We start from the raw sequence: 12,504 nt of genomic DNA, 5'->3' as shown, positions 1-12,504 counted from the left end.
AGAGCTGCGCCATCAGGTGGACACCACGAGCCAGGCAGACACATTCCATGACCCAGGGCGGACACGTGCTTGTGGGGAACTCCCCGGCCCCGCTAACCTCACCACCCCTTCCGCACAGGGTCGCAGCACCCGGGAACATGCCTGGCTCTGCACCTCCTCAGAGGTCAGGCCTGGGTGAAGGCCACTCCGAGAACCCCCAGCAGCGAGCCCTCCAAAGGAGCGTGGGGGACGCAACCAGACCCCCAGCCCAGAGCAGGCTTCAAGGTCCTCAGCGGCTTCTCGACAGGAAAATAATCCAAAAAGGTACCTGCGTTGCTTCCCCTACATCTTCCGGAGCCACGGCCATCCTCCGACGAAGCCCCAGCAGAGCTCCAGGGATGAGGACCTCTGTCAGCCATGCCTCTGTCGTGGAGGGAAACTTACGGCCAATCCCAGGGGACACGACTAAGAAAGACGCGTGTCCCCCGCCGCCAAGTAGCCAACACGCCCACGGTCACCCTGGACTTCAACGCTTCGTCCAAACGCCATTCTTGGGATGGTGAGGGCCGCGGCTCTGACGGTCACTAGGCCTGCTCCTTTTAGGGGAGTCGAAACCTGGCAACTCCCGTTTAACAAGCAGCCGTTCTCTTCCGTCTCAGAGGCTAACGGAGATTTGTAGTTGTTTCTCTACAACGTTCTCTTGAACAACCTGTGATCGCTGCACGGCCCTGGCGGCGCTGGTGTAAATGACCTCCTCCCCAGACACGGCGCATGTGGGATGCCTGCCCGGGCAGGTGCACCCGGCACAGACAGGCTTCCTGAGAGGCGGGACTAGCAACAGGACCCCAGCACGTCCCAGCCCACCGGGATTGCCGGCCACCCTGTGTCCACCAAATTCCAGCCAAATTCGGGGTCCCCTCGTGCTCCTTCCCAGCGTGTGCCCACTGCTGTCCTGGGTCCCGGGGGTGAGGATGGGCCCTTCCACACGCTCTCTGCTGCCTCCAGATGTCACATCTGTGTTTGATGCTGAGCTTTCTAGGGCTCCCGTCCAGGGAAGACGCCCCAAAGACCCTCACCCCTAAGCGACCCCGACCACTGAGTGGCTCAGCGCAGACGGTGGGTGGACCGCCACTGCTGGACTCGTGAGCACGCGTGTGCGACTGTAATAGGGTCCAGGGCCATTTTCTGCATGTGCCCCGACCCGCACGGTACAGGAGAGAAACCAGTGAACACCCAGGACTTGAGGTCGGGCCTGGTGTGCACACAGAGAAAACAGCCCGTGGCAGGTAGGAGACGTGCCCGGCCACAGGACGAGTGATGGCGGTCACCTGAGCTGCTGGTCTATCCAGCCTGGTCACGGGATGAGCGTTTGGAGCTGCAGCCTGTGACAGGGCCTCTAGGTATGGCAAGTAGCGCTGGACAGCCCTGGCCAGGGCACCGGCCTCCTGCAGACTGGACCTCCGCTCCTTCTCTGCACTCCGCTCCAAGCTCCTGAAAAGCCAAGAGAACCATGAGCCAGTCACACGTTTGTCCACATGGCTTAGCTGTCCAGGCATCTGCTTCACACGAGACGAACGCACACGGGACAGCCTCGGTGCCAAGCGAGGACACGGGCCTCGTGGCCAGACGGTGAGGTCCTGCCCCCAGCACACGTCAGCCACGGGCTTGAGTCTCGCATGCGCCCCCCGGAGCCTGGTGCTCTGACGCACCCTGGAGCCAAGGTGGGGACTTGACAAGTGACCCGGAGAGGGTCAGGCTTGGAGTGTGCTCGCAGCCTGGCCGCTCTGAGCCCCAGGGACGGGAGACCAGCGACAGACACACCTCCTGCAAGTCCGCCAGCACCTGAGAAGCAGAACGCGACCTATGCAGCGGCCCGGGGGCCGGGGGTCTACGCAAAAGGGGGTCTGAGGTCTAGGGACGCGGACTGGCTGGGGCAGGGGTCGGGGACAGCAGAGGAGACAAAAGCGAAACAAAGAGCTGAGAGCAGGTGTGAGGTCTGAGCGAGGGCGGGCCCGCCCTGAACCTCGCGGCCGGGGCACAGATGGAGGCTGCAGAACTGAGCCGGGCAGGGGCACGTCTCCCGGTCACAGAGGCCCAGTGCCCAGGAGGCAGAAGAAAACCAGGCCCTCCCGCATCCCTCCACATCCCAAAACCTCTAGACACTGCACACGCACAGCTGCCCAGAGGCAGCAGAACAAGGAAGCAGAAAGAGTCCCGCGGGAGGTTTACAGCGACCCTGAGATGCTACTCCCGACCCTCACGGTTTGTGAATGCGCTGGGTTCCTGGGCACGGGGGCCGCGGGGGAAGGAGGTCCACACTCAGCCGAACCGAAGGCAGGGAGATGACCCCACGTCCCCCCGGGGCCCAGCGTGATCACAGGTCCTTAAAAGAGGGCGAGGAGGTGGAAGGTGGTGTCAGAGCGATGTCGCGGAGGAAGACAACAGCCCGAGGGCGGCTGGGCCACCAGACAGAGAACGCAGAAGGGGGACACACACCCAGCCTGGCCCGAGAGAAGGGCCCCGCCGTGCCCGGGCTTCAGCTCACTGGGACCCCGGCAGAGCATCTGACCCACAGAGCCGCGGACGCTGCTGAGTCTGTGCGGGGTCACAGCGGGAGACGAAGGCGGGGCTAGATGTTTCCGGTTGTGGAACTGTCGCCACCAAAAAGCCACGTGTGCACACGGGCCATGCTGGGCAGACGGGCAGAGGCTGGGTGACACGCGGGATGCCTGCTGTTTGCTTTTCAAATGGTGGCGAGATGGACGTGACTCTGAAGCCACATGTTTGGCCCTAACTAGGGACACAGACGGGGCAGCTGGTGGCCTGCCACCTGCCGACGGGCAGGGCCCCGGTCCGAACAGGTGCCAGGGCACGGACATGGGAACTCACACTGCCCCTCAGCGGCCTCCTGTCCTATCAGTTCCCCTCCCCCATGGCCCTGACTGGGAAGAGCTGACCTCTGGGGCCACCCCTCTCGCAGCCCAGACGCAGTGGCCAGAGCATCCCTGTCCACGAACACTTCTGCTGTGTGCATGTCACCTGTCCCCAAGGGCCAAAATGCATCCTAAATGGGGCAGGAAACCACACAGGTAGATGCTCTGTGCAGAGAGCCTCTGTCACACACTCTGACCTCGGGTCCCCAAGAAGGGCAGCCTGACAGCGAATTCCTGGTCCTGACACCCGTGCAATCCGGAGCGGCCGGCAGCTCCCCAGACCATCTCCTCCCAAGTTCTTCGCCCCGTCTCGTTTCTCTCCTTCACTGTGCTGCCCACGGCTGGCCCTGCTATGCCCACTGACCAGCCATCTCGGCAGGTGACAACGCCGCTCTGGCCGCAGACCACAGGCTTTGCCGCTGTCCCGTCTTTTCTCAGCCGCGCGTCCATGCGCTCCCTCCGGCCGACCCAGAACTACGCCCCCACCCATCCACGTCTCCCCCGCACCACGGCTTGTCTGGGGCGCATGCGGTCAGGCCCGAGCAGCCGCGGTGGCAGGAGCCTGAGCCTCTGCCTGTCGCCTCTGCTGCTCGGAACCACGGGGGCCTCTGGGGAAGGACCCCAGGCCCCATCACTCTCGGGCAACAGCTCCAGTCACGTCCCACTTCCCTGACCGTTCGGTCACCTCGTGCTCAGGGACGCTTCCCCAGCATCCGGCCAGGGGTAGGCCCCCGTCACGGCTCACTAGAGCGCCCCGGAACGCGGGCCCCCAGCGCTCGCTCCGACCAGAAACCGCCTTCTTGACCACGCGCATCTGTTGCCGGCTCTCCTCTCGGGGGCACGTAAGCCGCCCCCGGGAAGGGCTCACGCTCCTCTCCGTTCCTCTGCCCTGCGCCAGCCCCGGGACGCCCAGCCGCCGCTGAAGGCAGACGTGTGGGCTGAGAGAGTGAACTCACACACCCACGACATCCCGAGTTAATGCAGGTTCTGAGTGTCACTTCACATGTGATGTGAAACGCTAGTGTTTGGGGCTGTTACCCATGAAAGGGAGTTCAGGGTCCGAAACTGATCATTGTGGTGTGGTGGGGGATCAAATTATGGCCTAATTTGAAAGAAAAATGTCTTATTTCCCTTTTTTTTTTTTAAAGGAAAATGAGTTTTTAAGTTATATAAAACATGATTCTCCCCGTCTCTGTCTGGCCTCTGTGACAGCCACAAATACTGCTTGTGCAGAGAGAACGGGACGTGTGTTCCTACAGCGACTCTGTCTAACCTCGGACGGTGCTCTCCGGAGTGGGTGATCATCACTGCGGCGGCTGATTTCTGAATAATAAATAATTGTAGCGATTATAGCTCTGACATTTACATAGCAATATATGTAAGTGGTTTTTTTCGCATACTAAATGCATTTGACCTTCATGTAAGTAAATACTCAGTTTCAAAATTTTTATTTTTTTAATTATCTGCCAGAAGTGCCCTTGACGTTGAACAAAAATACCCCAGGCTGTTAGAAACATGGCACGGCTCACCCGATGTCAGAATGCGGTCTAGGAAAACGGCGCACACAGGGGTCGGGGGCGCATCTGCTGTTTTCATCTCTTCCCGTCCTTTCTCACCTGACCTTTGCATTTGGAGGGATTTTGTTTTTAAGCAATCATTCGATTTTCACTTTTACTTATAAGTATACCAACTATGATAAAGTCTCATGAGAATTCTAGAAGTAGGGTGTTTTGATGTGCTGACAGGAAGGCTCTCGGTACCCCAAGCAGAGCGGGAAGCCTTAAAAAAAGCCATAAATGCAGGAAGAGTGGGGACATGGAGTTTCCCCACTCACAGTCCCATGTGTGTGTCTACATAAGTGTCTGCTTGTCTGTGTGTGCGTGTCCACATGTGTATGCGTGTTTCTGGGTATGTCTGTGCGTGTGTGTCTGCATTTGTGTTTGGTCTGTGTACATGTCTTATACTCTGAGTTAGGTTGTGGTACTGCAAATAAAATGCCCAATTTGCTAATAACCATTTCCACTTTTAGGGCCCAGGAAACAGTACATCCTGTTCTTCCTACAAGCATGGTAGTTTGTGGCTTACACGGGGGTCTCTAGCGTGGTTCTGACCCCTTCAGGACATTCCTGAGGGTTAGGTGGGTCTGTAACTCATCACAGATTTCCCAATTACAGTAATGGGACCAGGATCCCAACTAGCTTCCGCACGTAGGAAGTCTGATTTCAGAAACGGATCACTACTGTTAGGTGTGGTGTTTGAACATGTTTCATAAAAGCTGGGACTTACAGAAAATCTTCTTCTTGTGTTTGTTCATCTCATGGATAAAGCTGCCCGGCTTTTCAGGCTGTACAGAATCGGACCCCACACGTGAGCCAATGGCAAGGGCTTCACGGTTCCTTGATATCAAACCGCGGCTAGAGTTTCTGGGACCATCACTGAATGGATAGAACCCCGTGCTGTGTGGGGTTGGGGTGTATCTTCACTGAGGTCGGTTTAGGACTCTGGTAGTCTGTCTTTTCTCAGGACTAATTGCTAAGCTCATAAAAGTGCCTCTGAACTGTCGTTCCTTTCCCAGCGGGTGTATGAAGGGTCTGTTTGCGACGCTGTAAGGTGTCGGGGGACGGGCGCGGCTCTCACTTCACGGGGCGGTCCTGGACCAGGTAACTTGCAAATGGGCTTTCACCTGTAGTTCTGCTTAAACTAGGTCAAAACCTGGTAAGTACGTATTTTCCACCTCAAAAACACTAAAACTGTTTTACGTGTCAGACTTCACTGCTCCCTCTTCCAGTTGCGTGACTGATCTTCTGGCTCCACACAACACGAGAGGCCTCAGTTTGCTAAAGAAAACAACCCAGACGAGGAAGACCATCTTTAGAGAGCGCACAGTGAACCGGGTCTCACTCCTCTCCCAGGAACAGGAACCACCCTGGACAACAGTTGACTCTTCACACACACCCTTCAAAGACACCCGATGCGATGCTCCCGGGCACAGTCCCCTGTGAACTGGCGGGAGCCCCCGACGCACTGCTGGCCTCCTGCTCTCAGAGCCTCGGCAAACGGCAGGCTTCGGCTTTCAGGGACCCCTTCCGCTTCCCTCTGTTCCTCACATTTGGGATCTGTGATTAGTCACTAGCTGGGCCACCCTGCTGCTTTCACACACGGTGCTCACTCCGGTCAGGAGAAGAGTGGGGCCGGGCATCCCGCACAATCCTAACCTCATCCGGGCCAGTAATTTCTGTACAGGCCAACTGTCCTGCGTGAAGCACGCCAAGTGTATCTCTGGCCAGGTGTGGGATAGCACGAGTCCATCAAGAACAGGATGCTCTAGAGACCAGTATGCAGAATGCATTCCCTGTGGACTGACGGAGCCAAGGAACGGTTCTCGGCTGGTGTGGCTGCCCATGTAATAACTCAAAGCAACAGCAGGTCATTCATTCCGTCCTTCCTTCACTGACTCCACAATGTCGACCTCGTGAAAGGCATGTGCTGGGTGCTGGCGTTCTCCGGGCCAGAGCAGCACCTGGACCAGCACCGGGGCACAGAAGGCAGAAGCGTCAAAACGTCAGACAGTCACATTCCAGGGGCCAGAGACACCCGGGCCTCACTGAGTGACCTGGGCCTGCTCAGGAAAGCTGTGTAGACATGACTCAGGAAAGCTGTGTAGACATGGCTCAGGAAAGCGGCACAGAAAATAGAGAGAGTCCAAGAAGTAAATTGTAAAGAATGACCAGATTCATTAGGCAAAAAATTAAGAGAGAAAATGGGAATGGCAGTACTAATTTTAGAAAAATGGAATCCAAGACAAAAAGCATTAAGGCAACCAAGGCACCCTCCAGAGCTGACCATGGATAAAGCCGAAACCAAGGACGATGTGGCCCAGCAAAACTTACATGCTCCATGTCTGAGCCTTCAAGGGTTTGAGGCAAAATATATTCACAACAAAAGGAAAATTTACAGAAACAGTTTCTGTCTGAGAAATTTCAGTAAGTCAAAATGTACTATTATAAAAAATGAATAAATAAAAAGGTGAACAAAATGTTCAAGCTTTATCTAAAAAACAACAGGTCCAAGGTGCTGGGTGGCTCAGTCCGTGAAGTGTCTGCCTTCAGCTCAGGTCATGATCTCAGGGACCTGGGACCGAGTCCTGCATCGGACTCCCTGCTCAGCAGGGTGCCTGAATCTGCCTCTGCCCCTCCCCCCTCCTCCTGCATGCTCTGTGTTTCTCTCTCAAATAAATACGTGAAATCTTTAAAGAAACAATTGGTCTAAAAAAACTAAAAAACAACAGGTATAAGGATAGTAGAAGTAAGAAGTCCAAAGATAATTAATTTAAAAAATCATGGTAAAAGTAGGGGACACAAACTGATGGTCGCTGGAGGGAAGCTGGGTGGGGGATGGGGAAACTGGGTGATGGGCATGAGCGAGGGCACGTGAGGAATGAGCCCTGGGGGTTGTGTGCAACTCATGAATCACTAAATTCCACTTAAAGCTTAAAAATAAAAGTGAGTAGTGCCTCACTTAAAAATAAATACAGACATTGGAAATGACAAAGGTGGAGAGAGGCAAGATAACGGAGGAGTAGCGGACTGAGATGACATCAGGTCTCAGGAGGTCAGCGAGTTATCAAACCGCTCAAAACACCTACAAACTCAGGAGGGGATCGGGGAGAAGAGCAGCAACTCTGGGAACCGAAAATCAACCACTTTCTGAAACAGCTCTACGGAGAGCACAAAAACCCCCCAGAGCTAACCCGAGCAGATTGCTTAGCCCGACCCCGATGGAGTTCCACCTCTGACAAAGACATCTGAAAATCACCACAGGAGACTCCTCCCCCAGAAGATCATCAAGAACATCCAGCCAAGACCAAGTCACCGATCAAAGAGAACTGCAGAACTCCAGAGCCAAGGGAAAACAATGCGTGGAATTCATGGCTTTCTCCCTATGATCCTTTAATTTTGCAAAGTTAAATTAAATTTTTTAATTTTATTTTCTTTTATTCTAATTTTTTTAACTTGTCCTCTTTCCTCTTTTAACGTTTAACTAGTTTATCTTAACAATGCCTTTCTAAAAAAAATCTTTTTAAACAATCATTATTACAGTCATATTCTATCCTTCATTGTATTTAACCTTATTTTTTTGTATTCATATAGGGGTTTTTTTTTTCTAAAATTTTTTAGGATAGAATTTCTTCTAATAGATCAAAATATACCCTAAATCTAGCACAGAGCTTTGATCTGGTATCCAGCCTGAGCACATTCTCTCCTCTTTTTTTTTTTTTTTATTCTTTCTTTTTCCAACCAACTTATCAATTTATTTTTTGGAATTTTTCTTAATTTTCATTTTTGCAGTCATATTCAATCCCTTTCTTGTGTTTACCCTTATTTTTCTAGATATATATTTTTCTTTCTTTAAAATTTTGGGAGGTAGTTTCTTCTAAGAAACTAAAATACACCCAAAGAGTCTTTGCACCATTTTAGTATTTTATTGTTGTTCATATGTTCTTATCTGGATAAGATGGCAAGGCGGAAAAACTCACCACACACACACACACACAAAAAGAACAAGAGGCAGTACCAATGGCCAGGGATCTAATCAATACAGACTTTGGTAATATGTCAGATCTAGAGTTTAGAATGATGATTCTCAAGGTGCTAGCTGGGCTTGAAAAAGGCATGGGAGATATTGAAGAAACATTGTCTGGAGAAATAAAATTCCTTCCTGGAGAAATAAAAGAACTAAAATCTAACCAAGCTGAAATCAAAAAAGGTATAAATGAGGTACAATCAAGAATGGAGGCTCTTACTGCTAGGATAAATGAGACAGAAGAGAGAATCAGTGATATAGAAGTCCAAATGATGGAGAATAAAGAAGCTGAGCAAAAGACAAACAACTACTGGGCCATGAGGGGAGAATTGAGAGATAAGTGAAACCATAAGACTAAACAATACTGAAATAATTTGGATTTCAGAAGAAGAAGAAAGAGAGAAAGAGGCAGAAGGTATATTGAAGCAAATTATAATAGAGAATTTCCTTAGTATGGCAAAGGGAACAAGTGTCAAAATCCAGGAGGCACAGAGAACCCCCCCTTAAAATCAATAAAAATAGGTCCACACCCTGTCATCTAATAGTAAAACTTACCAGTCTTAGTGACAGACAAAATCCTGAAAGCAGTTCAGGGCAGTTAGTCTGTAACATACAATGGTAGAAATATTAGACTGGCAGCAGACCTATCCACAGAGACCTGGCAGGCCAGAAAGAACTGGCATGACATATTCAGAGCACTAAATGAAAAAAATATGCAGCCAAGAATACTATATCCAGATACGCTATCACTGAAAATTCAAGGAGAGATGAAAAGCTTCCAGGACAAACAAAAATTAAAAGAATTTGCAAACACCAAACCAGCTCTACAGGAAATATTGAAAGGGGTCCTCTAAGCAAAGAGAGAGCCTGAAAGTACTAGACCAGAAAGGAACAGAGACAATATACAGTAATAGTCACCTTACAGGCAATACAATGGCACTAAATTCATATCTTTCAATAGTTACCCTGAATGTAAATGGGCTAAATGCCCCAATCAAAAGACACAGGGTATCAGAATGGATAAAAAAAAAAAAAAAAACAAAAAACCTATCCATATGCTGTCTACAAGAAGCTCATTTTAGACCTAAAGACACCTCCAGATTTAAAATGACTGGGTGGAAAACAATTTACCACGCTAATGGACATCAGAAGAAAGCAGGGGTGGCAATCCTTATATCAGACAAATTAGATTTTAAGCCAAAGACTATAATAAGAGATGAGGAAGGACTCAAGGGTCAAGACTCAAAGGGTCTGTCCAACAAGATCTAACAATTTTAAGTATCTATGCCCCTAACATGTGAGCAGCCAACTATATAAACCAATTAATAACAAAATCAAGAAACACATCGACAATAATATAATAATAGTAGGGGACTTTAACCCTCCCCTCACTGAAATGGACAGATCATCCAAGCAAAAATCAACAAGAAAATAAAGGCCTTAAATGACACACTGGACCAGATGGACATCACAGATACATTTAGAACATTCCATCCCAAAGCAGCAGAATACACATTCTTCTCTAGTGCCCATGGAACATTCTCCAGAATAGATCACATCCTGGGTCACAAAGCAGGTCTCAACCAGTACCAAAAGATTGGGATCATTCCCTGAATATTTTCAGACCACAATGCTCTGAAGCTAAAACTCAATCACAAGAGGAAAGTTGGAAAGAACTCAAATACATGGAGGCTAAATAGCATCCTACTAAAGAATGAATGGGTCAACCAGGAAATTAAAGAAAAATTGAAAAAATTCATGGAAACAAATTAAAAGGAAAAAACAATGGTTCAAAATCTGTGGAACGCAGCAAAGTCGGTCCTGGGAGGAAAGTATATAGCCATACAAACCTTTCTCAAGAAACAAGAAAGGTCTCAAGTACACAACCTAACCCTACACCTAAAGGAGCTGGAGAAAGAACAGCAATAAAGCCTAAACCCAGCAGGAGAAGAGAAGTCATAAAGATCAGAGCAGAAATCAATGAAATAGAAACCAAAAGAACAGTAGAACAAATCAACAAAACCAGGAGCAGGTTCTTTGAAAGAAGTAATAAGATTGATAAACCCCTGGCCAGACTTATCAAAAAGAAAAGAGAAAGGACCCAAATAAATAAAATAATGAGCAAAAGAGGAGAGATCATGACCAACACCAAAGAAATACAAACACTTATAAGAACATATTATGAGCAACTATACGCCAGCCAATTTGACAATCTGGAAGAAATGGATGCATTCCTAGAGACACATAAACTACCAAAACTGAACCAGAAAGAAATAGAAAACATGAACAGACCCATAACCAATATGGAGATTGAAGCAGTCCTCAGAAATCTTCCAAAAAACAAGAGCTCAGGACCAGATGGCTTCCCAGGGGAATTCTACTAAACATTTAAAGAATTAACCCCTATTCTCCTGAAACTGTTCCAAAAAATAGAAATGGAAAGAAAACTTCCAAACTCATTTTATGAAGCCACCATTACCTTGATCCCAAAACCTGGGCTGCAAGGTTGGTTCAACATCTGCAAATCAATCAATGTGACACATTAATAAAAGAAAGAACAAGAACCATATGATACTCTCAATAGATGCTGAAAAAGCATTTGACAAAGTACAGCATCCTTTCTTAATCAAAACTCTTCAAATTGCAGGGATAGTGGGTACACACCTCAATATCATCAAAGCCATCTATGAAAAACCCACCACAAATATCATTCTCAATGGAGAAAAACTAGAGCTTTTCCACTGGGATCAGGAAGACAGCAGGGCTGTCCACCATCAGCACTGCTATTCAACATAGTACTAGAAGTCCTAGCCTCAGCAATCAGAAAACAAAAGTAAATTAAAGGCATCCAAATTTGCAAAGAAGTCAAACTCTCACTCTTCGCAGATGATATGATACTTTATGTGGAAAACCCAAAGACTCCACTCCAAATCTGCTAGAACTTGTACAGGAATTCAGTAAAGTGTCAGGATATAAAATCAATGCACAGAAATCAGTAACATTTCTATACACCAACAACAAGACAGAAGAAAGAGAAATTAAGGAGTCAATCCCATTTATAATTGCACCTACAACCATAAGATACCCAGGAATAAACCTAACCAAAGAGGCAAAGAATCTATACTCAGAAAACTAAAAAGTACTCATGAAGGAAATTGAGGAAGACACAAAGAAATGGAAAATTGTCCCATGCTCTTGGATTGGAAGAACAAATATCATGAAAATGTCTATGCTACCTAAAGCAATCTACACATTTAATGCAATTCCTATCAAAATACCATGAATTTTTTCAAAGAAATGGAACAAATAATCCTAAAATTTATATGGAAGCAGAAATTGCCAGGGGGAGGTTGAAAAACAAAAGCCAAAGTTAGTGCCATCACAATTCCAGACTTCAACCTCTACTACAAAGCTGTAATCATCAAGACAGTATGGTACTGGCAGAAAAACAGACACACAGATCAATAGAACAGAATAGAGAGCCCAGAAATGCACCCTCAACTCCACGGTCAACTGATCTTCAACAAAGCAGGAAAGAATGTTCAATGGAAAAAAGACAGTCTCTTCAACAAATGGTGTTGGGAACATGGGACAGCCACATGCAGAAGAACAAAACTGGAACGTTTCCTTATACCACACACAAGAATAGACTCAAAATGGGTGAAAGACCTCTGTGTGAGACAGGAATCCATCAGAATCCTTGAGGAGAACACAGGCAGCAACCTCTTTGACCTCGGCCGCAGCAACTTCTTCCTATAAGCATCACCAAAGGCAAGGGAAGCAAGGGCAAAAATGAACTATTGGGACTTCATTGACATCAAAAGCTTTTGCACAGCAAAGGAAACAGTTAACAAAACCAAATGACAACCAACAGAATGGGAGAAGATATTCGCAAATGACATATAAGATGAAGGGCTAGTATCCAAAATCTATAAAGAACTTAGTAAACTCAACACCCAAACAACAAATAATCCAATCAAGAAATGGGCAGAAGACATGGACAGACATT

General features: G+C 48.5%; 1 protein-coding gene across 1 annotated transcript in view; it reads right to left on the bottom strand.

Annotated features, from left to right (window-relative positions):
• Positions 1-12,504, bottom strand: part of PTPRN2 (protein tyrosine phosphatase receptor type N2) — a 612,016-nt gene that overhangs the window by 432,024 nt on the left and 167,488 nt on the right. Inside the window, exon 4 of the mRNA XM_045086284.1 lies at positions 1,308-1,470. Within this exon, the coding sequence (XP_044942219.1) occupies positions 1,308-1,470 (163 nt within the window). The remainder of the gene's footprint in view (positions 1-1,307; positions 1,471-12,504) is intronic.

The sequence above is a fragment of the Mustela putorius genome, unplaced genomic scaffold (genome assembly GCF_011764305.1).
Source record: "Mustela putorius furo isolate JIRA1106 unplaced genomic scaffold, ASM1176430v1.1 tig00000929_pilon_pilon_pilon, whole genome shotgun sequence".
Lineage (NCBI taxonomy): Eukaryota > Metazoa > Chordata > Mammalia > Carnivora > Mustelidae > Mustela > Mustela putorius.
The sequence above is the reverse complement of the archived record's forward strand: the minus strand, read 5'-3'. Positions and strand labels throughout refer to the sequence as shown.